General features: G+C 50.7%; 3 protein-coding genes across 28 annotated transcripts; 2 read left to right on the forward strand and 1 right to left on the reverse strand.

Annotated features, from left to right (window-relative positions):
- Positions 1-854: 854 nt before the first annotated feature.
- Positions 855-26693, reverse strand: LOC100398366 (beta-1,4-galactosyltransferase 5). 26 transcript variants are annotated; one of them, XM_078371961.1, is made up of 9 exons: positions 26488-26693; positions 18755-18857; positions 13528-13562; positions 13330-13411; positions 12044-12427; positions 9119-9202; positions 7863-7985; positions 5055-5156; positions 855-4274 (listed from the first exon to the last, which is right to left on the reverse strand). In XM_078371961.1, the coding sequence occupies exons 6-9, from the start codon at positions 9148-9150 to the stop codon at positions 4130-4132; spliced, it is 402 nt and encodes a 133-aa protein (XP_078228087.1). In that variant the 5' UTR covers positions 9151-9202; positions 12044-12427; positions 13330-13411; positions 13528-13562; positions 18755-18857; positions 26488-26693; the 3' UTR covers positions 855-4129. The 26 variants fall into 26 exon arrangements, 21 of the variants coding, with proteins under 21 accessions (XP_078228087.1, XP_078228086.1, XP_078228084.1 ...); XR_013535242.1 differs by lacking the exon at positions 18755-18857 and having other exon boundaries at positions 13486-13562; XM_078371960.1 differs by lacking the exon at positions 13528-13562.
- On the forward strand, positions 10696-18723 carry LOC144582495 (NUT family member 2G-like). The gene is made up of 7 exons (XM_078371950.1): positions 10696-10798; positions 12592-13288; positions 14859-14987; positions 15930-16069; positions 16559-16893; positions 17331-17447; positions 17782-18723. Exons 1-7 carry the CDS (start codon positions 10783-10785, stop codon positions 18577-18579), a joined length of 2232 nt encoding a protein of 743 aa, XP_078228076.1. The 5' UTR covers positions 10696-10782; the 3' UTR covers positions 18580-18723.
- LOC118153478 (uncharacterized) lies at positions 24376-27086 on the forward strand. Its single transcript, XM_078375402.1, has 3 exons — positions 24376-24380; positions 25881-26727; positions 26940-27086. The coding sequence occupies exons 1-3, from the start codon at positions 24376-24378 to the stop codon at positions 27006-27008; spliced, it is 921 nt and encodes a 306-aa protein (XP_078231528.1). The 3' UTR covers positions 27009-27086.
- Positions 27087-27452: the final 366 nt, after the last annotated feature.

The raw sequence follows: 27452 nt of genomic DNA on the forward strand, positions 1-27452 counted from the left end.
TATGGAATCTGAATCGCATCACACAGCCCTACCTGCTGAAAACTCTCCAATCCATTGCTCTAAGGATGAAATGCAAACTCCTCACCCTGGCCTGCAAAGCCCTGCACTGCAAGGCCCAGGCCCATCTCCCCAGCCTGGCCGTCCCTGTGAAGCCCTGCCCTCCACTCCAGCCACATAGGCTTCCTCCCTGTCCTGCAGCTGTGCACCCATGTTCCTTGTCTCCCCTAGCTCACCCGCTCCCACCTTCCCTACATTCCCACCGGATGCCTGCCCTTCCATGCACTCATCACCCACAGCTTCCTCTTCTGGAGCATGTACTGAGGATACAATTTTAGTCATAACGGCCAGTGAACCATGAGCTTAATGAGGCCACCCATCCTTATTTTCTCTATTATTGTGTCCGCAGCATCTGACACTATTAATACTGTGAGTGGCAAACATTCAACACAGAAGTCATAACAATCTCTGAGCAGAATCAGGCGGATAAACCCTAGACTGATCCCAGAGAACCTTCTGGAATCAAACTCCATCAACCCTCACCATCCCCTTTACCCCCAAGTCCCCTTCCCCAAGTGTCTTATTCAAGTGTCTTATTGGTACCACCTGGGTGATTCCTGAAAGAAAACCTGTGTGGGCGTTCCCTGGCAGCACCCTGGGAGCAGTGCTTCTGTCACACCGTGTAGCTGTTCACTCAGCCCACCCACCTGCAACACGGGTCAGGCAGTATTTACCCAAGCAAGATCCAGAGCTCAGCTGAGCTGCCTGAAGTTGAACTCCTGTAGGAAAGGAAAGGAAAAAGGAAAGACCCCACCCAAGGAGCCCACCTGTCCTAGACAAAGAAACGACCACCAAGGTTTGGTTCTTGAGTATGTATTTTTTACTGAAAAAATCATTCATAAATTAAAATACAAAAATGTACAAACACATGAGTAAATAATGTAATGACAAAGGACTATTTTCTGTGAAACTTTTTTTAAAACATCTTTAGATTTCAGTGCAAAAATGTACCCCTGGCACCTCTTAAAACATAAGAGCGAGCTCAGAAACATGTAGTGATGGAAATAAGCTAGCTATGCTCAATGTTATTGTCAATGTGGTGGATACAATCAATCCTTGTGGCTGCTGCTCAACTATTCATGTCTGTGGTAGAGGATCTCTGACAACAGGACCTATTATGTCAAACTGAGTATTCTTGCAAGTACCCCCTTTCCCCCAAAAACAGCATCAACAGGGACACCTTTCCCGGCACACAGCAATCAAAGACAAGATTAATTTAAGGGGCCATAAGAATTTCAGCTGTCAACATGTGCACAAGGTCACATTTGGTTCCGTTTTTTTTTTTTTTTTTTTTTTTGACAATTCCATGCTATTAACAGCACAGGGGCCTGGCTGTACATTTGAACTGTAACATATCCTGTATAGTATTCAAGATCCGGAATTAGCATGACAATTATATTCAGAGATTCCACACTCATCAGACGGACTTATGACCGCAAGGGTATCCATGTGACCCCACTTTAAGCAGTGAAAAGAGACCTTTCCCTTTTGTTCTCAAATCAGTATTTTAAAAGTCTGGTGTTAATCTTTTGCCAACAGTGTGTACTTGACGGTAATTATAGTAACGTAGAGCTTCAAACAACACTGCCGCCTGTAACTCAGAATCAGTCTGTACTGGCAAATCCTTCCAAATGACATCACAGTGTTGTCACAATGAAAGCAACTCACAGCCTTCAGTGAGGAAAAGGGAGAGGAGAATGAGAAGGGGAGAAAAGCTGAGGCAGGGACAAAGGCCTGGTGGGGGCGGGGTTGCACGATGGAGGGCGAAATGTGGTCGGGGGTCCTTTACTGCTATATGCACCCTAAAACAAAGGAACCAAATGAACCTCTGGGTGTAACGTTCTCTTGTGAAGGTATTTTAAAGCATGAAATGCTTAAAAGTTTAAAAAAACATAGGCTATAGCTAACCAGCATTTTCAAAGGCAGGAGCCTGCTCTCTCATATGAGCCGATAAGAGCTTTGCAATGCAATTTATTTTCTAATACCACTGTATTCTTCAAAAGAAAATACAAACATGAAAACAAGGCCTGGCCAATCACTCCCACAGTTTGCGGGGATCATATGTGACACAGAACCACCACGTGCAGCACAAAAGCCCTAACCCACAAGTATATACACACACACACACATACACACACACACCCATGTAAACTGTGAAAATCAAGGAAGTTGAAGGCAAACAAGGCAATTAAAATTAATACAAAGTACTCTTCAGAAAGTACTCCTCACCACAATATATAAATATGTTGTATGGAAAAGAAGGGCAAGAGGAAAACTGGCATTTTCCAGATTTCTGCAGAAGCAGACAGGGACTACAAATTGAGGGCTTTAATTTGAGGGAAAAACAAAGAGGCGCAAATTCAAATACAATTTAGAATATGACTTCAAGGCTGGGCATGATGGCTCACACCTGCCCGTAATCCCAGCACTTTGGAAGTCAAGGTGGGCGGATTGCTTGAGTCTAGGAGTTTGAGAGGAGCCGGAGCAACATGGCGAAACCCCAGCTCTATTAAAAATAAAAAACATTAGCCAGGCATGGGGGTGTGCACCTGTAGTCCCAGCTACATGGAAGGCTGAGGTGGGAAAATGGCTTGAGCCTGGGAGATGAGGCTGCAGTCAGCTGTGATGGTGCTGATGTACTCCAGCCCACGTGACAGAGCCAGACCCTGACTTAAAAAAAAAAAAAAAAAGAATATGACTTGAAAATGCAGGTGCGGCTGTAAGCAGCGCACCTGGGCTCTTGCCATCTGGAGCTTTGTTGGTCTAATTTCAGAGCTTCCATCCGGTCTTTCCTGGATCCCAGCTGCCCCACAGCACACAAGTGTCACCGGCTCCCTGGCTGAATTCTTTTCTACTCCAGTGCTCCTTGGTTCTCTGTATCAGTTACTAATGTTGACAAAGAATCTTTCCAGAAACCAAAAAGGGAAACAGAGGAATCACTGAAGCCAGCTGGTAATGTAGGCACATTGTTCAGAAACTGTGGCCAAATATCCACAGAGAAAAAAAGGGGGGAGGGGTTCCCATACAACCCCCCTCCCAAACCACATGCTGATTAAAGGACTAAACATGAAGCCTGGAGAGCCAATGTGTGTGCAGCGAGCCCCGGTGGGCCTGCTTCAGGCAGGAAGCAGCCTGCTCTAATAGCAGCCTCCCGCTTAGCGGAGAGTGGGATGACCTCGAACGTGGCCAATAGGGAAGAGTGAATTCAGAGCAGAAGTCAAGGACAAGACTCGTGGGGAGAAAGAAAGTGCAGAAGCCAGCTCCCAGCAATAAAGGTCGAGTAATTTTGTTCTTTTATGACATGTCCTATATTCCCAAGGTGACAGCCATTCGGGACATGACATCCTCCAACTGCATTTTAACTGAGTTCCTGCACTTGCCAACCAAATAAATGGTCTAATACATAAACCCTAGGTTTGAACTGGAGCCATCTAGAAATTAAATTTTAAAAAGGCATTTTACATGGCTTATTTACAATTATACTTCTTCAAGAAGTGATTGTTATATATTTATGTCTATTTACCTTTCCCAAACACCCTCCCCTCCACCCTCAATCCCCACCCAGAAGTAATTTTTTTAAAAAAAATGAAACCAAAGACAAACCCAGAAATATAGAAGAATGGTGTGAAGTTTCATTTGCTCTTCCTAAAACACAGCTGCCCTGTGCTGGGTTGGCCTCTGCTCTGAAGGCCAAGAGGCTGCAAGGTCACACGTAGGGACAGGCTCCACGGCAGGACCACGACAGATCACAGTTCATCACGGGTTCTGGAGACTGTGGCTAAGACAGGATGTGGGGTAGGAGACGGGGAGAGAGCAGCGGGACAGACGTCTGTCTTGTGAAAACAGAAAGCCAGTGCTGACGAAGGAAGTCCCCAAGCTCACTCCCTCGGTCCCAGCAGCTGATCCAGTGAAGACGTTTGTGTGTGTGTGGTCACATTTTCCCCCAAACCCTGTGATCCTTCATGAGACACTGTATTTCTATTCTCTTGCTGCGTAGACGCCCCCACAAAAAAAATCTCATCAGACTGCTTTCTTGGTGGCGGTGGGTAAAGCAAACGTACATTCTCTCCTCTCAGTACTCGTTCACCTGAGCCAGCTCGGGTGTCAGGTTGACAGTTATGCTTTTATACAAGGCGTCGTATGTGATGTTTAAGTAGTTCAGGTTGTTGAGGCCATCCAGCCCTTGCCGTTCTTTTGACTTCCTTAGCGGAGTGTACCTGTTAAGTGCCGGAAAAGAGACGAGATGGCTCTGAGTGAGGATCCACACCTCTGCAGTCAGACGATGCAACCAACGGCAGCCCTTGCGTAGCACGAGGCAGGCGCACGGCCACTCTGCTATGCCAGGCTGAGTGCAGTTATTAGAATCACCTCCTGTGTTTCATGCCAGGTGCTTTACTTATTTCATTTAATGCCCACCCAGCCCCTGCAAGAAAACGAGGAAAGGCTTAGTCATGTTAGGTAACCTGGCCAAGGTCAGAGAGTGGGGAAGTAGAAGGGAAAAATTCAGTGCCATTTTATTCCTACGAAAACAGAATTTCAGCAATTAGAATTGGTTGTCTGGAGCACAGTCTTTCCCACAATTTACAAAAGACCAAAAACAAAAAGATAACGTCGCAACTGCAACCACACAGACAGAAGCTCAGAACACCCGTTCAGAATGGGAGCCTGCAGAAAGGGGCCAGCTGCTCTGTCACCTCAGGGACTTTCATCCTAGCTGTTTCTTTTCAAACTCTCCAAAGGGTACTGAGGAGACCACAATGCTGAAGACACAGAATGAGTGATTTCCTTAAAATAATCTTACTGTTGACATTTTCACCAATGGTCTGATCCCCCTACTGGTCTGACTCAGAGTTAAAATACATGCAAGAACTGTCAAACAGCTGTCAGAACAGGGCCCTGGAGAGGGGAAGAGGAGGAGGGGTTGTAGTATGCTCTAAGACATCTGGATATGAAAGTATAGGGGCTATTTTCAAGAGACATAAATAAATTGCACCGACCTTCCAAGAAACTGGACTCGTCCTCGATGGTGATGAGAAATGGACTTGGACTTTCCTGTGTCACCCTCTGGCCGGCTCACAGAATAGCCTGCATTCCGGACTCTGTCCAAGACCAAGACAATGGGCTTTTAGATACAATGGTAATAGTCCAGGAGTGACCAAAGCCTACAAGCCACGTTACAAGCTTACCCTGGAAATCACACACAGCAAAAGCTTTCTCGCTCACTCAAATGACCCACTGTGTCACTTGAAGTTACGGGGAAGGAGAGAAAAGAAAAAGAAAACGAACTGAGTTAAAACTCAATTTTAACTGACTTAAAGTTTTCACGTGAACAGAAAAAACAGGCTGGTCTCTGGCTCATCCTGTAATCCCAGCACTTTGGGAGGCTGAGGCGGGTGGATCACTTGAGGTCAGGAGTTCGAGATCAGCCTGGCCAACATGGTGAAACCCCATCTCTACTACAAATACAGTTAGCCGGGCGTGGTGGCACAGGCCTGTAATCCCAGCTACTCAGGAGGCTGAGACAGGAGAATCACTGGAACCCGGGAGGTGAAGGTTGCAGTGAGTCAAGATTTTGCCACCACAAGATTGAGCCTGGGCAACAACAACAACAACAAAAAAATCCCACTCAAAAAAAAAAAAAAGAAAAAGAAAAAGAAAAAAAGTACAGAAAGAAATGGCTACTTCTTGGAAATGAAATAGAATCAAATTGGGGATTAACACTTAGACACTTGTATCATCTGAATTTTTTTTTTTAAGAGACAAGGGTCCATTGTGTGCTGCCCAGGCTGGAGTGCAGTAGGGCCATCATGGTGCAGTATAGCCTCGACCCCCCAGGCTCAAGTAATCCTCCCATCCCAACTGGGCCTCCTGAGTAGCTGGGACTACATGCATGTGCCACCACAACTGGCTAATTTATTTTATTTTTTGGAGAGACAAGGTCTCACTGTTGCCCAGGCTGGTTTTGAATTCCTGGGTTCAAGTGATCCTCAAGCCTCGGCCTTGCAAAGAGCTGGGATTACAGGTGTGAGCCACACGGTACCCAGTGTATCATTTGACTTTTTATCAGCAAAGTATTACTTGTAATTAACAACAAACACATATTTTTCAAAACCAAGTTACAAAGTAAATAGATAGCAGGTGGAAGTTCTTTCGCGTTTGTTCCTTATTGCATTACTATTTACTTACATCATATAAATATTATTTTGGCCGGGCACGGTGGCTCAAGCCTGTAATCCCAGCACTTTGGGAGGCCCAGGCAGATGGATCACGAGGTCAAGAGATCGAGACCATCCTGGTCAACATGGTGAAACCCCATCTCTACTAAAAATACAAAAAATTAGCTGGGCATGGTTGCGCGTGCCTGTAATCCCAGCTACTCAGGAGGCTGAGGCAGGACAATTGCCTGAACCCAGGAGGCGGAGGTTGCGGTGAGCCGAGATCGCACCATTGCACTCCAGCCTGGGTAACAAGAGCGAAACTCCATCTCAAAAAAAAAAAAAAAATATATATATATATATATATATTATTTTATTCCACTCGCACACAGGATTGTTCACACAAATTTGTACAATACAAGCCTCATGTGATGGCACAGCTAAATCTATGTAGACATATCACTCATATTCTACTCTTCGGTTTGGAGTGGTTCCAATGAAGTGGGCATTTAGTACACAGAATGTTTGTAAAGTGGAAAGTTTTGTTAGAAACTTGTGGCAGGAGGGCCTCTTAGTTATAATATTCTTTAATAACCTTATTTGCGGCCGGGCGCATGGCTCAAGACTGCAATCCCAGCACTTTGGGAAGCCGAGGCGGGTGAATCACGAGGTCAAGAGATCGAGACCATCCTGGTCAACATGGTGAAACCCCGACTCTACCAAAAATACAAAAAATTAGCTGGGCATGATGGCGTGTGCCTGTAATCACAGCTACTCAGGAGGCTGAGGCAGGAGAATTGCCTGAACCCAGGAGGCGGAGGTTGCGGTGAGCCGAGATCGTGCCATTGCACTCCAGCCTGGGTAACAAGAGTGAAACTCCATCTCAAAAAACAAAACAAAAAACTGCTAAATTATATTGCAAGTTTATTTTCCCACGTCAAGAGAGAAAAAAGAAAATAGCTGCTTTGGTGGTATATACAGCTTGTTCTTTCAGATATTAAGATATTTTTAAATTAAGATTTCTTTCTTTCTTTTTTTTTTTTTTGAGATGGAGTTTCGCTCTTGTTACCCAGGCTAGAGTGCAATGGCATGATCTCGGCTCACCGCAACCTCCGCCTCCTGAGTAGCTGGGATTACAGGCACGTGCCACCGTGCCCATCTAATTTTTTGTATTTTTAGTAGAGACGGGGTTTCACCTTGTTGACCAGGATGGTTTCGATCTCTTGACCTGATGATCCACCCACTTCAGCCTCACAAAGTGCTATGATTACAGGCTCGAGCCACAGCACCCGGCTAAATTACGACTTTTTAAAAAAAACTTGTAATTTGTATGTGTGTATGTGTGTAATTTTTAAGACAGGTCTCAATCTGTCACCAAAGCTAGGGTGTAGTGGAATAATCATAGCTCAATGTGGCCTCAAACTCCTAGGCCCAAATGATCCTCCCACCTCGGCCTCCCAAAGTGCTGGGATTACAAGTGTGAGCCACTACATCTGTTCAATTTCATTTTTTTTTCCTTAACTTTTTAAACTACAGCTACTAGAACATTTTAAATTACACACATGGTTTGCATCATATTCTTATCCCATAGCATGGGTCTGCAGTCTAAGGTAGCATTTCTAGAAGACCCCAAAAACAGCACAGAGGTACCTGTTCCAGAGGTCGTCATCTTCTCCACCCCAACCCCAGAAAGCATTAGGAAAGCCCTTGATTTTCTGAAACTGTTCCACTGTTAAGCCACTCACTCCATCAAAGAACTCAGGATAAGGAAGCCTAGGAGGAGATGTGGGAAATCAGTCGTTTGTGTGTTACAGGGTAATTGTTTTCCCTAGAACGTTATTCGTTTGAGGACTAAAAACAGTGCTCTCCGTGCTCCTGACCTGAACTATATGAACTTGCTTCCTCATGCTGACATGTATCAATCAAAGTAGCAAAATGAATTTTTGCTAACTGATTTTTAACAGCTTGAGTGAGACAGACCCCAGGAGCGCTCACGCACAGAGGGATGATCACGTGCAGAGGCAGCAAGAGGGCCGCCATCCACAGACCAAGGAGACAGGCCCTGATGGAAACCAACCCTGTCAGCCGGCATGGGGAGCTGGGACTTCCAGCCTCCAGCACTGTGAGAAAATAACTGTGCTGCCTAAGCCACAGTCTATGGTCTTTTGCTATGGCTGTTCCAGCAAACAAATATAGCCCCTTCCCTGCACACCTAGAGCTCCTGGGAAGAGGCCCATGTGCCTCGCTTGGGTCACATCCCATCTGGTGGCCAGCAGACGCTGAGCTCTAATTGGCCAAGTTCCCATCTCTGGAGCTAGGGATGGGCTCAGCCCACCAACCTGGGTTCACTTTTCCTCATTTGGTTAAAGACTTTAATTTAAAGCAAGTGAGGGCTGGATGCAAAAAGGTGGATCACCTGAGGTCAGGAGGTCAAGACTAGTCTGGCCATGATGGTGAAACAAAATCTCTACTAAAAATACAAAATATTAGCTGGGTGTGGTGGCACATGCCTGTAATCCCAGCAACTCAGGAGGCTGAGGCAGGAGAATTGCTTAAACCTAGGAGGTGGGGGTTGTGGTAATGCACCACTGCACTCCAGCCTGGTTGACAAAGTGAGAGACTCTGCCTCCAAAAAGAAAAGAAAAGTTCTTCAGGGAATAGATGTGAATGAAGATGATAGGTGATAGGGCAAAAGAATTCACTGATCCTGAAATATTTTTAAAAGAATTACATCAAATTTATGTTGATTCCACGAATAGTATAAAATATCACATATTGTTAAATTGGTAATCAATATACTAATAAAAATATACAGTCAATGTGTACTTTATTGAAGATTATTCACCAAAATAATGTTCTCAAGGGAAGTCTCTTTGTACCCAAAACAGACAAGTCATCCATCTTACCTCAGTGACATACTTCTCCAAAGACTTGACATCTTTAAGAGCTTCTGGATCTTGATGGATAACCACAATTTCTTTCAAAGGATACTAGGAGGAAAAGGGAGGGGAAAGGTCACTCAGCAGCCAGTCCTCTATACTGCAGAAAAATGAGTATTAAATGTTTATTTGAACCTCAAGCTCTAGACTAGTCAGGCTGGCCTAGTACCAAGTCATTCACACCCTCACTGCAGAAAAGAAAAAAGGCCATTGCTGGAAGCTCTCTATATTAAGAAAACACCCCAAAGACTTAAATGTTTAGGTCAGTGCCATGTAACATAGAAGTGAAATTTCAAACATTTATGGGAATAGTTTTGCAGTCTCTGATCACTCATTCAAAGTTCAATCACAGACTGCATCAGAGATAACGCACTCTCTGTTTTCGTATCAATCAATTCTTCTCTGAATGGAAGAGGTAGGAATATGAAAGAGATTAGATTGGGCCGGGCGCGGTGGCTCAAGCCTGTAGTCCCAGCACTCTGGGATGCCGAGGCAGGTAGATCACGAGGTCAAGAGATCGAGACCATCCTCCTGGTCAACAAGGTGAAACGCCGTCTCTACTAAAAATACAAAAACTACCTGGGCATGCTGGTGTGCACCTGTGGTCCCAGCTACTAGGGAGGCCGAGGCAGGAGAATTGCGTGAACCCAGGAGCGGAGGTTGCGGCGAGCCAAGATCGCGCCATTGCACTCCAGCCTGGGTAACAACAGCGAAACTCAGTCTCAAAAACAAATATATCCATATATACGTATCTTTCATCGAAAAAACCCGAAAGCATTTGCAGACAGCAAAAATAGCTTCCTTATCCTTTTGTTTGTATAATATACCTCTGGAAAGATGAAAAAGAATCAGAACACTCGTTTGTTACAGGAAAAATAAATGTTGTGGAGAGGAAAAAAGTGGGAGGAAGACTGGTCACTGCCTATTCCACTGTGCACAATTTGAATTTGGAACCATGCAAAAGTATTGCTTGGTTAAATTAAAATTATTTAACAGATTAAAAAATAAACATTTAATACCAGCACAATATGCTGGTAAACAAAATGAAAGGCTTTCTGGCCGCACAGCCACTCTTTGCCAGACTGAGGCTTTCTGGTAAAGGGTTTCTGCCTGAAGCAGGCAGAGGGTCCAGACGTGGATCGTCTGACAAACACGAGGGTTCTTAGGAAGTGTGCTAAATTGTGTGTAAGACGTGTAGCCCCTGTTGAGATTCATCGGGAGTGGGAAAGAGCCCAAGTGGAAAGGAGCATGGGTTCAGGGACACAAAAGTAGGTCTCCCGACAAAGGATGGAAGCGGACATCAGGTTGAAGCTTTGTACCGTGAGACAGAGGGACAACTTAAAATTTGCGTAAAGAGGCGCACAGAGTCTGCGCTGCTGCCCTCCGGCTGGAAGGAAACCTCAGTTCTTGCCTACCGGCTGGAGCCCTTCACAGAATGTCCCCCGCCCCTACCGGTACCTGCTGCACTGCCCCTCCCCCTCTGCAGAATGTCTGGGGTCCTATGTTCTAAACCTACTCACTTTCAGATTTTCACCGATCTACCTGAACTCAGGAGAGTCTGTTGAGGCAGGTCACTCTCTGGGTCCTGCCCTTGACTTCGCATTGTGGAAACTGTCAGATAGTCTGAGGGGATGGCTTCAAATGGAGGTGAGTCTGTAGGGACAGGGGCATCATCCAAGTCTCTGCCATGTTTCAAATCCTTAAGAATTCAAATTTCACACAGCCCCAGAAGACAGTTGGTAGGGCTAGTGTCGAGGAGGAAGGGAAATCTGGATGTTCCCAAAGACACCACACCTGGGGAGGGCCGTGGAACCGAGTCTGTACTTAGGGAGGACGGCTTCTTGGAGGTGGACCAAGATGCCTGGGGGAATACACCATGTAGGGGAAAGGATAAAGTGGATGTACTGATTCTCTCTAGAGGGGGACAGACAGGTCACGTCACCGTGTGTTTGTAGGGAGTGGTGGGATCTGGGATCATGTTGTGCTGGTGGCCCAGGGAGAATGACAAGAAAGCCTGTGAGCCCTGTGTTGTGTCTTCAGGCACCTGGAAGGTGTCCTTCCATAGTGTTCAGAGGGATTTGGACTGGAGTTTTCTGGATCTCAGGAAGGAGTGGGGAAAAGTGGTCTCAGCCAGAAAACCGTTGGGTGTGTTGGCTGTGACACAGCATGCGGTGACAGCCTCTGGGTGGGTGAGGCTGGGGCCACTGTAACTGCCACAGACTCTTAGCTCCCTCCCCAGAGGAGGCTTCTCCGTCAGTTCAGGTGACTGTTGGCTTTAACAGGGGTGGCAACAGTTGGGGAAGTTCAGGCAACACGGCCTGGGCTTCCGAGCTTGTTCTGAATTGTTCGTCCTTTTGGGGAAACTCAGGTCTTCAGACCCACTTCCTCTTGTCTGCTAGCTCGTGGCCTGTCCTCTGCACTTTGTGTTACTCTGGAGAGGAAGAATTTGCTTCTATTCCATGTCTACTACCTCATCAACAGGGGACAGGTGTGGACTCTTGCTGATTCTCAGTGCAAGGGTCTATAAGACTGGTTTCCTTTTCAGTCGAGGAAGGAGAGTACCGCACAAATAGGAAGAGGGTCCTCTTATTATTGTTATTATTCAATTAGGATGTGTGTCCTGACTGATCCCTATCCCCCTTGACTGGAGACTGCATGAGGTCCTAGTGAACAGGGATGAGCTCCAGACAACTTTGCCACACTGGGCCTGTGACCCAAGAACCTCTGGTTTGTGGTTGGTTACTATATTGAGTTACTGGGAGCTCAAAGGAAAAAAACAAGAGATGGGCTCATTGTCAAACGACCTACTGTAACATGACGAGCAGCTGTGAAAATCCCTGGACACCTCCCCTGACAGCCCCACTGCTCACCGCTTGCTGGCTGTGCTCTCACCGTGGGCCGCTGTCGCTGCTGCTGTTGCTGGCTACCTGATGACAGTATCTCAGGGAACTCCACCACTGCTTCTCAGACCTGCTCCCTGGGAACAGAGCTTCCCTACTGGCAGCCAGGACCACTGAGCACTGAGTAAAGTGCAGCCTGACTCTGACCCAGGTTTGGCACTTGCTGGGCATGGTGCCAGAACAATCACTTGCACGCTGGATGTGATACGTCTGGGTTATCTTCAGGGTTTACAGGGTGCTGGCTTGGGAGAGATTTCCATCCAGTGGTTTTCTTTCACCGTTTCTTTTTCAAGACGGAGTCTTCCTCTGTCACCGTGGCTAGAATGCAGTGGTGCAATCTTGGCTAAATGCCAGGCTCTGTAGTGAAGCGACCCTCCTGTGGAGAAGGAACAGAGCACGCAATGCACACTCGGGGACACTTGCAAGCTGCAGAGTTTCCCTGTCACACGCCCTCAGCTGAAGGACACCCCTCTAATTCCCCAGTGACAAGGGCAGACCTGGAGACCCCAGCTCATTCACCTCTTTCCTTTGTCTCCACAGCATGCCCAGTGCTGGAACCGGGTGTGACCGAGAACCCTGGCGCCTCCGTGCCAGTGTTCACGGCTCTGTCCTTCGCCACACCTGCTCCCGGACCAGCACACCACGGGCCGCCCCTCGTGACTGTAGTGGTTCCTCCAGCCGGCCCTCCGGTGCTGTCCGCCCTCCCCAGGACCCCCCTGGTGGCAGGACAGGATGGCCGCGGCCCAAACTGGACTGGGGCTTCCAACGTCTTTGGCCAGATGACAGCAGTGGGGCCTGTGAACGCCCCTCGGGCACAGACCTTGGTTCTAACTGGGGCCCCCCTGGTCTGGCAGGCTCCAGGTGCCGTCTGTCAGGGCGTCGCATGTCCACCTCCCCGACCCCTGGCAGCTGCCCCTGTGGTGCCCGCTATGGCTGCCCACATCGTTGGGGGCACCCAGGCCTGCGAGGGAGGCTGGTCCCAGGGCCTTCCTCCTCCAGCACCACCACCGGCTCCCCAGCTGGCCCTCATCATGGCCCCATGGAATGCTCGTCTATGGCCACAGGGGGCTCACGGAGAGGGCAGCCAGGCTCCCTCCCAGGCCAAGGCCCAACCGGACGACTCCCGCAACCCCAAGAGCGTGTATGAGAACTTCCGACTCTGGCAGCGCTATAAGCCCCTGGCCCGGAGGCACCTTCCCCAGAGTCCGGACACCGAAGCGCTTTCCTGTTTCTTCATGTGAGTGTCCTCGGCGCCCCGGAGCTCATCCTGCAGCTCACCCATAAAAGAGGCAGCCGAATGGACGGGAGGTCACGCTCTCCAGGGGATCTTGCGGGGCGGTCTGGAAGGCGACGGGTGGAGCTATGGAAGGGCACATTTTCAGCAACATTCATCTGGCTGCGGCTCAGGACACACTCTCAGGGGCCTCACCTCACCTGCCCCTCACTCTCCCATGAGTCCAGCCAATCCTTTCTTACTGGGCAGGTATCTGCAGCTTTGCCCTTGATCCCTTCTAGAAAAAGGGACAATGATGCTTCATTCAGAGGATGGTGAAGAGGTGACTTGAGCTCACATATGACGCATGTAGCACGGTGACCAGCACGTGCTGTGACCACATCACACGACAGCTGTTAGGATTACCGCCCACGCCCCCCATTACTATCATGATCAGGACTAGGCCATCTAGGATAGCTCTCCAAAGCCACCGACTCCAGTGATGGCCCAGGGCTGTGGACTGTGGTGACTGAGGCAGCAATGCCAGCATCTCAGAGTTTGTTGATTCAGTCCCAGTCCTCCCTCTCTCCATCCTGCAGTGCCTCTATGACCCCGTGTCGCCGCGATGAGCAAACCCGTACTCCACGGGAGCTTGAGCACACCCACCAGGCAACACATTGGCCAGTCCCCTAGCCAAGTCCCCTGCCCAGGGTGCAGGTGTTAAGGAGGTCCCATCTCTGTCCCAAAAAAACTTGCCGCACTGCATCCTGGAACTGCTTGCATTCTCCCTTGGAGCTCAGTCCAGATGCACTGGAGGACCCTGATTCTCAGAGTGGAGTCGCCCCGGGCTCACAGGCTTGGCGTGGACTGGGCTTCGATGCCGCTCTGCCTTGGTTCTGGTTTCTGCTCCTCTCCAGGACCCTGAGGCTGCGTCCCCAGGGGATGCCTTGCTGCCTTGCTCCACAGTCCCCAGGAAGCTGGTTAAATCCTCAGTCCTGGGGCCCTGGAACCTGCACGTTAACCCTCGCTCCCCGGTCATTCTGTGTGTGCGCTGTCTCAGCCAGTTCAGGCTCTACCATAACAAGTCCTATAGACTGGGTGCTTTACCGGGACACATTCAGGTCTCCCTGTTCCAGAGGCCGGAAGTCCCAGATCAAGGCGACAGCACATTGGTGCCCTGGATGCAGAGGGCTGCCTCTGGCTGTGATGTCCTCTTGCGGCCAAGAGGGAGAGCCCTGGTGTCTCCTCCTGCCCTTGTCGGGGCTCAGATGCCATGATGGGAACCCACCCTCATGACCTGCTCTAACCCTGATGAACTCCAAGCACTGAAACACCGGGGCTTAGGGTTTCAACACAGGAATGATGGGGACACTCACGTTCCACCCGTAGTACCGAGTTCCCTTGTCAACAGGGTAACACTGAGGACTCGAGGGGCAGTTGGAGAGGCCAGCCGGTGGCTTGTGTTGATGACTTATCTTGGGAGGCATATCCCACCCACGTGGGGGAGAACAGGACAGGGACCGGGTGTTGGGACCAGGTAGGCTTGGGATGGAGGGTGGGCTCACGGACTGGGACTGACCGCACCGCCTTACAGCCCGGTTCTCAGATCCCTGGCCCGGCGGAAGCCCAGCATGACCATGGAGGAGGGACTGCGGTGGGCCATGCGGGAATGGCAGCACACGAGCAACTCTGAACGCAAGATCTTCTACCAGATGGCGGCAAAGTGAGTCTGGGGTGCAGGGGCAGAGCCCACACGGCAGGGTGAGAGAGGGTGACAGAGGCTCGGTGGCCGTGGTGACTTTTCAGCGTGGAGCATGAGAAGGGTGTGGACAAACACAGGCCCTCCTGGGCCCCTGGCGCCCTCACGAAGCTGCTCCTCTCTCCTACAGTGCTCTGGGGTCTCTATCCTGCCCTGGTGGGCCAACCCCTGCCTGACACTAAGGGTCAGGGAGGGAGCAGCCCAAAGGAGATCACCGACAGCTGTGAGGATGGGGAGAAGGGGCTCTGGCAACTATAGGCAGAGCGGGGTGCACTCTCCTGACAGCAGTGGCCAGAAGTCGGTTTTCACCCATCCCAGCCTGGCCAGGAGTGGAGACACCTGGGCTGGGTCAGGGGAGACCTGCGTCCAGGACACCTTGAGACCCATCTCTGGCCTGCCTGCTTTTGCTCCCCGTAGTCCCCTCCTTTAAGACACAAAGACAGCAGCCTCAGGGAAAAGGGACCCTGTCTTTTGGGCCCGGCTTTTGCTTCCTCCCAACCAGGGGTCTCCCAGGCCTCATCTTCCCAGGTTATCCTTCAGGGACCCACAGTCCCAACCTCAGGACTCCTGCATCTGGGCAACATCGTGGACGCTTTCTGCCAGAAACCCCACCCCTGGCCAGCTGAAGGCTGGAGGAGGGGAACCCGTGGTGCCCTCCTGGGCCTTGTAGCCCTCACTTAACTCAGAAAGCCCTGGGGATGCCATGGGCTCTGTAGGGGCCGGGTGAGGAAGGGAGAGCCCAGAACTCTGGGAGCGGTTCCGTCTGGGACTGGGGGATGGGGCCCAGGGAGGGCCCGGACAGCATGCCCGAGGCACGCCTTCCCATCCCTGCCATCGGCTGCTGAATGGTCCTGGGGGAAGGGGGCCTGGACCCTCTCAGCACGGCCTGCACCTTCTTCACCCCAGGTTCCTGGAGTTTGAGGCTGAGGAGGAGATGCAGGTTCAGAAGTCGCAGTGGATGAAGGGGCCCCAGGGCCGGCCTCCTCCAGCCCTGCCGAGCCTTGAACCCCAGGGACCGCCAGCCCCTAAGGTGGTCAAGGAGCCAGGTAACGGCTTCTCACATTCCTACGGGAGCCACGGCAAAGGCCAGAGGGGCCAAGGGAGGCCAATGTCCCCACACCCCATGCCTCCCTTCAAGAGAGGGATTTGTTCCTTCCAACAAGACAGCTCAGGGGAGCCGGGGGGCGTGGGGGTGGGGGGAGTGCTGGGCTGCCCGTGGTCATGAGGTGGGTATTCACCTGGTCACGTTTCCTAGCGACTCTCTCCCCTCGCCATTCCAAAACTCAACAATCTGCCCAGGAAGCAGGGATGAGCGGGTAGAGTACTCAGCGTCTATCAGTGACTCCAAGCTTCCTCCAAAATGATGCTGTCTCACAAGTGCCCCGCCTATGGCATCTCTTCCAGGGGCGCTGTGGTTCAGGTGGTCCTGACACAGCTCGGACCCACTTCGGGTCCCTGAGCCCTGCCCTCCCCTGTGTGATGCAGGCAGGAGGAGCAGCCCTCACCATGCCCATCCTCCTCCCTCCCTGCCTCAGTGGACCTTCCCAGCAAGGCTGGCCCCAAGGCCCCGCCTGCCTGCCTGCCACCACACACGCCCCAGCGGCCAGCAGAGACCAAGGCCCACCTGTCACCACCCAGGCCCCAGCAGCCGGCGGAGACCAAGGCTCCCGAGGAGATACCCCCTCAAGTGGTGCAGGAGTATGTGGACATCATGGAGGAGCTGCTGGGGACTCCCGTTGGGGCCACGGGGGAGCTCGAGGGACAATGGAAAGAGGGCGAAGCGGAGCAGCAAGGGGACGGGATGCTTCTAGACCCAGGCGTCCTGAGCTGTGTCGACCATCTGTGTTCCCAGAGAGACTTCGTCACCAAGGTGGGCTGGCCTCAAGTGCTGGGGTCTGCAGGATTCCAAGGGGTGGCACTCGCAGGTCTTTGGAATTAAGCTCTGTTCCCTAGCGACTCCGCAGTAGATGGCTGTGTGTGTTGCCGTCCATTTGAGGGTCTGTGCATGTGAGTGTGTCTGTGTGGGTGTGAGTGTAGAGTGTGTATGTTACTTGTGTCTATTTTTCCTGTGTCATATGTGGGTGTGTTTGTGTGTCTGTGTGCGGTTTGTGTGTCTCTGTCTGCATGTGTGTAGGCTACCAGGTCTGTGGTCTGTGTGTGGAGCTGGTGGTTGCCCTGATATAACACAGCTCCAGAAGGGTTGGGACGGGGCGCTCACTGCTTTCTGCATCTCCTCCAGGTGTCCTTGGCTCCACCTTACTCCCTGCCCGGGTACCTCACGCCCCGCCGTCTTCCTTCTGTTTCCAGGTGGAGGCCGTCATTCACCCCCGATTCCTGGAGGAATTGCTTTCCCCAGATCCACAGATGGATTTCTTGGCCCTAAGCCAGGAGCTGGAGCAGGAGGAAGGACTCACCCTTGCCCAGGTAGAGCAGGGAGGGAGGGGAACCCAGGTGCCCCACCTGACTGCCTACCCCAACGCTCTGGGGGATGCTCGGCTTCTTGGGGTGCCGCTCCAAGGTGGGGAGGTGCAGGTTCAGACGGAGCAGGATGAAGAGGAGCCAGGGAGGGGAGTCAGGATGCAAACTGCAGTGAGGCCCAGCAAGCAAGATGCCCGGCAGAGACACACCCTCTGTCTCTGACAGGAAGCCCAGCTGCCTCAGGCTTCCCTGTCTGCCGCCCAAGTGCCTTGGTCTCCACCACCCTGGGCCCTGTTCACACGTGGGGCAGCGCCAGAAAATGCCCGGTTTCCTCCCGCAGGTGGCAGAGAAGCGCCTCCAATCCTTGGAGGAGGAACGGCGTAAGAGGGCAGCCCCTAGTCATGGCACCACCCAGCTGGACTCCATGTCTTCCAAGTCTGCAGCGGGCCGAGGAGCAGAGAGAGATGTCCCTGGCCCCCAACAAGGGGTCAGCATGGAAACCTGCCCACCCCACACGGCTGCCCGGGACCCTCAGGGACAAGGCAGAGTGTGCATTGGGGTGGCGAAAAACCCGGTGGTGCTTTTGGAGAGGCTGGATTCTGGCAGGCTCAGGGCCGCTTGGCCAGACTCTCCTGCCCAGGACCAGAGACCCACCTGCCCAGGCATGGGGACCCAGGACACCTGGGGTCTCCCTGGAGCCTCTCCTGTCAAGGAGTCACGCAGGCTGTGTAAGCGGTCAAGTGGGGAGGAGAGGGAGATCCCTGGCATGGTTTCTGTCATGGGGACCCACTACAGGCTGCGGCCCTGGAAGCTGTCCCAGAGCCCTGTCCCTGCCTCGGGCCTTCTCAGTCCAGAAGGGCGGGGACCCCAGGGAGCTCTTCAGTCCCGAAGGGCAAAGAGAAGAGGCCTCAGCCCAGCACCAGCACCGGCTCCCGCTCCCGCCACCACCACCTCCAAGAAGGGAGCTCTCTGCAGAGGCCTATCCCCTGCTGTTCAGACGCCCCACCTAAGGCCTGGGCTCAGAGTCTCTGGGGCACAATCCCCGGTTTGGGGGCCACGTAACACCTCACAGTCTCCAAAGAGAAAGGGTGACCCCTTCCTCTCTAAGAGGAAGAAAAAGCAGCATCGTAGCCAGTAGAAGGACAGGGCAGGCTCTCTGGTGCCAATCCCCAATGGTTGGGCCCTCAACTCTCGGACCCTCAGGGCATCAGGTGCCTCAAAGCAAAGACTTCTCCGCCAGTGCTGACCTTGCTGGGCCTTAGCTTGATGGGAAAAGGTGGGAAAGGGAAGGGTGGGAGGGAGGGGAGCAATACCTTGGGAGTCTCCTGTGTAAATCTCAATAAGTACAGTTCTGTTGGAAATGCTCTCCGGGCTGCTGCCTCTGTCCTCAGGGCTGTGCTGCTCAGTGGAGGGGGTCTGTGAAGGAGTGCAGAGGGACCGGGAGATGCCAGGCACTGGGTACCCACGGCTGCCAGGTCAGCCCCACTCGTGCCTCCAGGTGTAGGCTGCCCCTTCAGATGCTCCAGGAACTGACAGAGGCCGAGGAAACCCTGATCCCTCCCACCGCTCACTCACAAGGCCCCGACTGCTTTAGTTAGCAGCATCCCTGGAACATCCTGGGATGTTGAGAGCTGGCTGGCTCTTGTTCTGCCCCGTGGGAGCTGAGGAGAAGGCAGCTGCCCGCAACATGGACCCGGGGAGAGGCGGTCACTCCTGCTAAACCCCCATCAGGAAGAGCTCAGGCCCTGGGCTGAGGGGAGATGTCGAGGCATCCATCCACACGGGTGTGTTTGGGATACGACGGTGGGTGGGGAGCAGGGGAAGTCCTTCTGCCCATTTCTAGACAGGAAAGACTCTTGCCCAACTGGCGGAAGCAGATGCTCCTTGCCGTGGCCACAGGGACTGGCCTCAGGGGCACTTGGGGTCCCGCATGGAGCCCCCCACACCTATGATTCCCTTCCCATATGATGACTGAACTCTTGTGTGGAATCGATGCAGACACAGATTTGAACCCAAGAGGCGGATGTTGCAGTGAGCCGGGATAGCACCATTGTACTCCAGCCTGGGCAACAACGGCAAAACTCCACCTCAAAAATAAAAATAAAAATAAAAAATAAATTAGCTGGGCTAATCCCAGCTGCTCCAGAGGCTGAGGCAGGATAATCACTTGAACCCGGGAGGCAGAGGTTGTGGTGAGCCAAGATGGCGCCATTGCACTCCAGCCTCGGCAGCAAGAGGAAAACTCCAGGCATAGTGGCATGCTCCTGTAGTCCCAGCTACTTGGGAGGCTGAGGCAGGAGAATTGCTTGAACCCGGGAGATGGCCAGCAACCCACCCAGCTAATTTTTCTGTATCATTCGTAAACATGGGGTTATACTACGTTGGCCAGGGTGGTCTCATAGCCCCATCTCGGGCAATCCACCCGCCTCAGCCTCCCAAAGTGCTGGGATTACAGGCGTGAGCCACCGTGCTCAATACATCTCTTTCAATCGGCTTCTGCACAGCAAAGAACACAAACGACAGAGCAAAGAGATAACATGTTGAATGGGAAACCACGTGTGCAAACTATTCATGACGAACGACTAAAATCCAGAACCCGTAACGAGCTCAAATAACCGACAATTAAAAACGACAAATAATCCCACGAAAAAATGGGCGAAGGACATTGAAAACAAATAGCCAACTGATACATTAAAAAATGCTGACATCGGTATTCACCAGGTAAGTGCAAATCAAAACTACAACCAGATACCTACCACCTTACCACAGTTAGGGTATCTATTCTCAAAAATACAAACAGCACATGCTGACATGATGCGGAGAAAAGGGAACCCTTACACACGGAGGTGGGACTGGAAACCAGTAACGTCGTGACAAAAACCAGTACGGAGATTTCTCAAAACACTAAAAACAAAACTACTACACGAACCAGCGATCCCACCACTGACTATTTAACCAACATAAAAGAAATCAGCATATCAAATCAGTGTGCACTCACATGTTTATCACAGCACTATTGACAACAGCAAAGACATGGAATCAACCCAAATATCCACCAACCAGCAGGCAAGGAAAACATGGCATATATACAAATGGAATGCTCTTCAGCCAGAAAAAAACACCAAAGCGAAAGCGCCTTGTTTGCAGCAACATGGATGAAGCTGGAGGTCATTATGTTAAGTGAAATAAGCCAGGCCAGCCATACATCACACATTCTCACAGACATGTGAGAATTAAAAACAACAACGACAACAAAAAAAAGTTGATCTTATGGAAAGAGAGAATATGATGACAGGTATCAGAGGCTGGGATGGGATGGGGGTGAGGAGGAGAGGTTGTTGGTTAATGGGTACAAATGTACAGTTAGAAACAGTAAATCCTAATGTTCTATAGCAGAGTACGGTCACCATAGTTAGGCTGGAGTGCAACGGCGCGACGTATTTGCAATATGTTAGCAAATACCTATTGTATATTTCAAAGTAGCTGAAAGAGAAGGCTAGAAATGTTAACCAGCACACAGAGATGATCAATCTCGGCCAGGCACAGTAGCTCACACCTGTAATCCCAGAACTTTGGGAGGCTGAGGCAGGCGGATCACCTGAGGTCAGGGTTCCAGACCAGCCTGGACCACATGGTGAAACCCTGTCTCTATTCAAAATACAAAAATTAGCCCAGCATAGTGGTGCATGCCTCAATCCCAGCTTACTCCAAAGGCTGAGGCGGGAGAACTGCTTGAACTAGGGAGGCAGAGGTTACAGCAAGCCGAGATTGCACCACTGCACTCCGGCCTGGAAAACAGAGCAATACTCTGCCAAAAAAATAAATAAATAAATAAATACTCAAGGTACCCCGACTTGATCATTACACATTCTACACATGTAACAAGTATTCATATGAGGGCGGGCATGGTGACTCACGCCTATAATCCCAGCTTTCTGGGAGGCCAAGAGGGGTGTATCGTTTGAGGTCAGGAGGTCAAGACTAGTCTGGCCATCACGGTGAAACAGAATCTCTACTAAAAATTCAAAATAGGCTGCACGGTGGCGGCGCGAGCCCGAGGGGGCGGGGAGGCGCGGGCGGGGGCGTGGGTGAGGGTAACCGGTGCGGGCGCCGAGACAGCGCCGGGCAGAGGGAACTGGCTACCCTGGACAGTGCATCGCCGCCCGCCTGGGTTGCCGCGCCACAGCCGCTGCGGATCATGAAGATGGAGTTTCACTCTTGTTACCCAGGCTGGAGTGCAATGGCGCGATCTCGGCTTACCGCAACCTCCACCTCCTGGATTCAAGCAATTCTCCTGCCTCAGCCTCCTGAGTAGCTGGGACTACAGGCATGTGTCACCATGCTCAGAGTGATTCTTCTGGAATGCAGATCTGATCAAGGTTCTTCCTGACTTCATTGCTGCCAAAGCTGCACGTTGTCCTCGGGATAAAAGCCAAGGTTCTCCCGAAGCCCACGAGCTTCAGCCATTGAGCCTGCTCACTGCTCCAACCTTGCTTTCTGCCCCTGTGCTCCTTTCTCTAATCTTCACCATGAACTGCTAACAGTTCCCCAGACTCCCTGTGTGCTCTTTCTTCTGAGCCTGTGTTTGTGATACTGATTCCCTAGAAGATCTTTCCTGCCATTCACCTGGATTAACTGGGTTCCTCATCCAGGCCTCTGTTTAGACATGGCATCCTCCTGGAAGCAGTTTTCCCACACTAATTACAGTAGCCTGCATTTACCAGTTCTTTCAAAAAAAAAATTCAAAATATTAGCTGGGTGTGGTGGCACATGCCTGTAATCCCAGTTACTCGGGAGGCTGAAGCAGGAGAGGGCTTCAATCAGGGAGGTGGAGGTTGCAGTGAGCTGAGATCGTGTCATTACACTCCAGCCTGGAAAACAAGAATAAAGTCCGTCTGAAACAAACAAACAAACAAAGAAAAACAAGTATTCATCATATGTATCCCACAAAGATGTAAAATAGTATACATTCATAAAAGGAAAAGACTGCTAGAAATTTAGCAATGTATTTCTATGCAAATGTTTAAAGCAGATATATAACATCTCAACATAAGTGAGAACATACAGTTACACAATTTGCTTCTCTTATGAAATGTTACATTTTCCCTGTAATACAGTAAGCCCTGGGCCCTCTTATCCCTTGACTCCACTTCTGTGGATTCAACTAACCTCACATTTTTAAAATGTCATTGACCCACCACAAAAGTTTAACCCAACCTTGACCTCAGAGTCTTCATAAATGCTCACTGAAGAAAATTTCCAGGACGACTCCCGGGCCTCTCTTCTGCTCAGAGATGTCAATAAAGAACCTTAGGAACACGACTTTCAACCCGTGTACCAAATTCCCGCCTTGCCTTCTACCAGAAGATTCATTCCAACCACTAGATAGAAGAGAATCTTCCAGGACATCAGAGATGGCTTGCCTTAGGAGTAGGCCAAGTAAGAACACTGCTATCTATGCACAAAGAAAAAAGGGTAAAATTGAGATACCTCTTACTCAGCAGATTTCCTTGGCTTGAAAAAGAACTAGTAGACACTGGCCTAATGGGAGTTCAAAGAAGAGAACCATTCTTCATCAAGAAGAGAACCATTCAAAGGTGGCTGCAGTTTCTGTGTGGATCATAGCCTGAGACCGCTGTGACAGGGAATCATGACACCAAGCCAATTCAACCACTAACTATTATTCTTGTACTTTTCTTGCTGGTAATTTTATGCACCAGGCTGAGAAAGCTACGCTATGCTAGGACAGCCTGTATACCAATAATCTTTTTTTTTTTTTTTTTTTTTGTGACGGAGTTTCGCTCGTGTTACCCAGGCTGGAGTGCAATGGCGCGATCTCAGCTCACTGCAACCTCCGCCTCCTGGGTTCAGGCAATTCTCCTGCCTCAGCCTCTCAAGTAGCTGGGATTACAGGCACGTGCCACCATGCCCAGCTAATTTTTTGTATTTTTAGTAGAGACGGGGTTTCACCATGTTGACCATGATGGTCTCGATCTGTTGACCTCGTGATCCACCCGTCACGGCCTCCCAAAGTGCTGGGATTACAGGCTTGAGCTACCGCGCCCGGCCACCAATAATCTTAATAAAGAGTTCTGTGATGTCTTTTGTTAGCTTTTCCTTTCTACCGTGATACCAGTAATTTGTAAGAGACCTATGTAGCTTGAATGTGGTTGAGTAACTTCAACATACTTTAGCTCTCCTCTCTGCCATGACCCAAAGAGCCAGTAGGTCCTAAGATTCCCATGTGTGTCAGAAGCCTGAAGTCCCTGAGATGAAGCCCAACATCAAGAATCAGAGTAAACGGACTTGTGGGGCAAGAATGTAAAGAAAACACTGGGTAGTTTGGCTACAGTATAATTAAAGTTTCTTGTTTTCAAAAGTTTGAACTCCAATAAAAGGACTTCAATGTGCTATTTTTGCAATTTTCAGTAACAAACGAGTGTATACCGAGATAATAAAACTGACATATTCAAGTAACATAAAAAGAATTTTTTTTTCTTAAAAAAAAAAAAAAAAAAAAAGCTTCATGATGAATCAGTTACGTGGCTTTGGCCCAGTACAGAGTGGAGCTCAATTTCAACCCAGATGCTTCTGACTTGGAAGGCCATTCTTCCAAGCATCCTTTTTCTAGTATGGTAGATATACATTCTGACTCCAGGTCTAACTCCAGAGACTACACTGGTTTCACAATACCATGTCTTCTTAACTGAAAAAAATAGTTGATTCTCTTCTTCCAATTTCTTTTCATTCAGTAAAAGGGAAAGAAAACACATTTAATTAGGCATCCAATAAATATAAACACAGTGTTAACATTTAAATGCTTTCTCAGCAAATATTATTTTAAATGATAAACCAAAAGAATGTGTATCTAACACACCAGAAAAAAGACTCGAGCAATTAAGGAGTGCAGCCATTCACGCTGTAACTACGTGCAATGAGGTAAGTCACTGGGAAGGGAAAACCACTTACAGTTAAAACCAAATTAATAACTCTCATCTTATAAATATGATAGCCAAATGTGAGACACTACCCACAAAATGCAGAAGGGCACACACAAGCCACAGCAATATCATGACCCCTCAGTTCACAAGTAAGGGAGACACACCATTATCTGAGATATACTGTAAGGACACCAATGAGCAACAAACATATAGCATTGCAATGGCGGTTTCAGGAAACATCCATTTACACTGTTTCCTGGATTTCAGGCATAAAAACATGACTGAAGACATATACCGGCCCGATTGCCTTGACAATTCATAACCATTGTAACAGATACCATTTCGCTACTCAAAAGATTATAAAGGAATTTTCATAAGACTCTACGACCTACTACCTATAACTCTGACATGCATATATCGTACAACCGTAATATATAATTATCAAATCTGATAACCAACGTTCTGTAAATTACCAGCTATTAACAATATTTTGGTGTTTGCCAGTTAACCAAGCAGAGGTGGGGGGGGCGGTTGGAAGAAGCCTCATTTCACCTGCCCTTTCCAAAATTTCACTTCAAGGGTGTTCAAAAACTCAGTATGCCCAGGTAGAAATCTCTAAGTGCGCCTAGTTTTCACTGCTTAACAAAAGCGATGTAGAAAGCAATTACTGTAGCCTCCATCAATCTTTTCAGATTGCACAGAATTCCTTCCAGAAAATTCCAATTAAAAAAAGGTATTCCCGTTTTAGTATGAACGTCGTCTTTCGCACAAGTCACTGGAGAGTGAAAGCCTTTAAAGCATTTAAACGTTCCTGGTATTGCTTTCTGATGAACGTGATACTCCATATTTACCAAGATTAAAAACACTTCCACAACGTACGGAAAACCTCTCCAAAAACACAAAATCTAATTCAAAAATTACAAATAAAAAGAAAAATGTAAAAACAATTGCATAAACAAACTTTGACATGTGAATGGGTTGACATTACTGAAGCCATTACTCAAAAGAAACCTTTGTAAAATCGAGAACGCACAATCAATGCTACAGTAAGATGCTGGAGAAAGCCAAACCGGAGGGGATGCGCAGTCAGTCCCACATTGCAAATTTCAACACATTCGGCCCGGCGCGGTGGCTCACGCCTGCAATCCCAGTACTTGGGGAGGCCGAGGCGGGTGGATCACGAAGTCAAGAGATCGAGACCATCCTGGACAACATGGTGAAACCCCCGTCTCCACTAAAAATACAAAAAATTAGCTGGGCATGGTGGCGCACACCTGTAATCCCAGCTACTCGGGAGGCTGAGGCAGGAGAATTGCCTGAACCCAGGAGGCGGAGGTTGCGGTGAGCCGAGATCGCGCCATTGCACTCCAGCCTGGGTAACAAGAGCGAAACTCCGTCTCGAAAAATAAATGAATCAATAAAAAATTTCAACACATACATTCCTAGACGAATACATCCAAGGGCACTCAGGAGAAGAAAAGCGCTTGGCTCTCTGCAGAGCACGCAAGTTTCACCACGCGCATCAGGAAGGGGGCTGCGCCGGCGCGAGGACCGGCCGGTGGGCGTTCCGGCAACCCACAGCTTGCAAGGACCACGGCCATCCCCCGGGTACAGGAAGGGTGGCCCGAGGGCAGGCCAGCGTCCCTGGGGTGACCCAACCCGCCCCTCCCCCGGCCCCGGGATTAGGCAACCCTCCCCCTCCCCGCGTTCAACTGCGCGGCCCCACCGCCCCACCCGAGGGCCTTCCAGCTCTGCTTCAAACAAAGCGCGCGCTAAGGGGTCGGCGGGGGCCAGAAAGTGGGGACAGGAGGGTGGCGGCCATGTTGGCGCGTGGCGGCGGAGATAGGGTGACGGAGGAGTACCGGCCGGCGAACAAGGAGCGCGTGCCCGCCCGGAGGCCCAGGCCCGCCCCGCCCGTGTCCCCGCCGCGGCCCGGCCGGCACGGGGCCCAGTGTGGGCGCCGCCCGAAGGACAGTGCTCTGCCGGGCCCCCCGCGGGCCGCGCTCACCAGCGCCCCTGGCCCGGCCGCCGCACCCCTGGCCCGCCCGCAACCCGCACCCTCTCACGGGCATGCAGGACCCACGCTCGCCCCGCGCGGACCTTACCTGCTAGCCGCTGATGCCACCGTCCACAGGCCCGTGCCGCCGTCGCTCGTTCGCGCTCTCGCCGGCCCCAGCCCCAGCCAGAAGGCGCCTCCCCGTCCCCGCTTCCTCGCCGCGTACGCCACCGGCTCCCCAGCAGGCAGGGGAGCCGCGCACTGGGCCAGACAAACTGCAACAGCCGCCCCGGCCGACTGCCCCAGACCAACTGCAACAGCCGCTCTGGGGCCGGGCGCCGACTTCCCAGTACGCAGGCGCGACGGAGCGGAGAGGCGGGGCGGTGGAGCGGGGCAGGGCGGGGCGATGGAGGGGGCGACAAAGGCGGGGCCGGAGCTCGGGACTTCCGGGTGCCCGCCGGGAATGGGTGTCCCCAGTCGCCCGGAGCCCTGTAGCCTGAGGGGGCGCGGCTTCTCCCGGAGGGCAGGCAGCCAGAGAAGGGCTTTCTTTTCGCCCGGTAGGACTTTCCAGAAAGGACAGTGCCGGGCGCCGTGGCTCACGCCTGTAATCCCAGCACTTTGGGAGGTTGAGGCCAACGGATCACGAGGTCAAGAGATGGAAACCATCCTGGTCAACATGGTGAAACCCCGTCTCTATAAAAAAAGAAAAAAAGAAACCTCACCATGGATGGATGCAATCAATGGATGGTTGAGATGAATGGATGGATGAGGCAGATGGATGAATGGATGCATGGGTAATAAATAACTGGGATGGGTGAATGGATGAGTGATGGGATGGATAGATGGATAATGGGTGAGTGGATGGGATGGATGGATAGATGGACAGTTGACAGATAAATGGATGGGATAGATGGATGGATTAATAGGATGAATGGGTGGGGATGGATGGATGGGGTGAATGGATGCATGCGATGGATGGATGGATGAGATGGATAGATGGATGGATGAATGAGATGAATGGATGGATGGACCAATAGTTAGATAGGTGGATGAATGGATGGATGGATGAATGGG

Source organism: Callithrix jacchus, chromosome 5, assembly GCF_049354715.1.
Source record: "Callithrix jacchus isolate 240 chromosome 5, calJac240_pri, whole genome shotgun sequence".
Taxonomy (NCBI): domain Eukaryota; kingdom Metazoa; phylum Chordata; class Mammalia; order Primates; family Cebidae; genus Callithrix; species Callithrix jacchus.

Bases quoted from the DNA above. Each gene is read 5' to 3' on its own strand.
- LOC100398366 (XM_035298897.3), bottom strand. From the start codon at position 9,150: ATGTCAAGTCTTTGGAGAAGTATGTCACTGAG. The intron at 7,986-9,118 runs GTAAGATGGATG...ATCTCCTCCTAG, and splicing joins TGGAGAAGTATGTCACTGAG to GCTTCCTTATCCTGAGTTCT. The intron at 5,157-7,862 runs GTACCTCTGTGC...GGTCTTGGACAG, and splicing joins GATGACGACCTCTGGAACAG to AGTCCGGAATGCAGGCTATT.
- LOC144582495 (XM_078371950.1), top strand. The intron at 13,289-14,858 runs GTGAGTGTCCTC...ACCGCCTTACAG, and splicing joins GCGCTTTCCTGTTTCTTCAT to CCCGGTTCTCAGATCCCTGG. The intron at 16,894-17,330 runs GTGGGCTGGCCT...TTCTGTTTCCAG, and splicing joins AGAGAGACTTCGTCACCAAG to GTGGAGGCCGTCATTCACCC.
- LOC118153478 (XM_078375402.1), top strand. The intron at 26,728-26,939 runs GTACGCAGGCGC...TTCGCCCGGTAG, and splicing joins GGCCGGGCGCCGACTTCCCA to GACTTTCCAGAAAGGACAGT.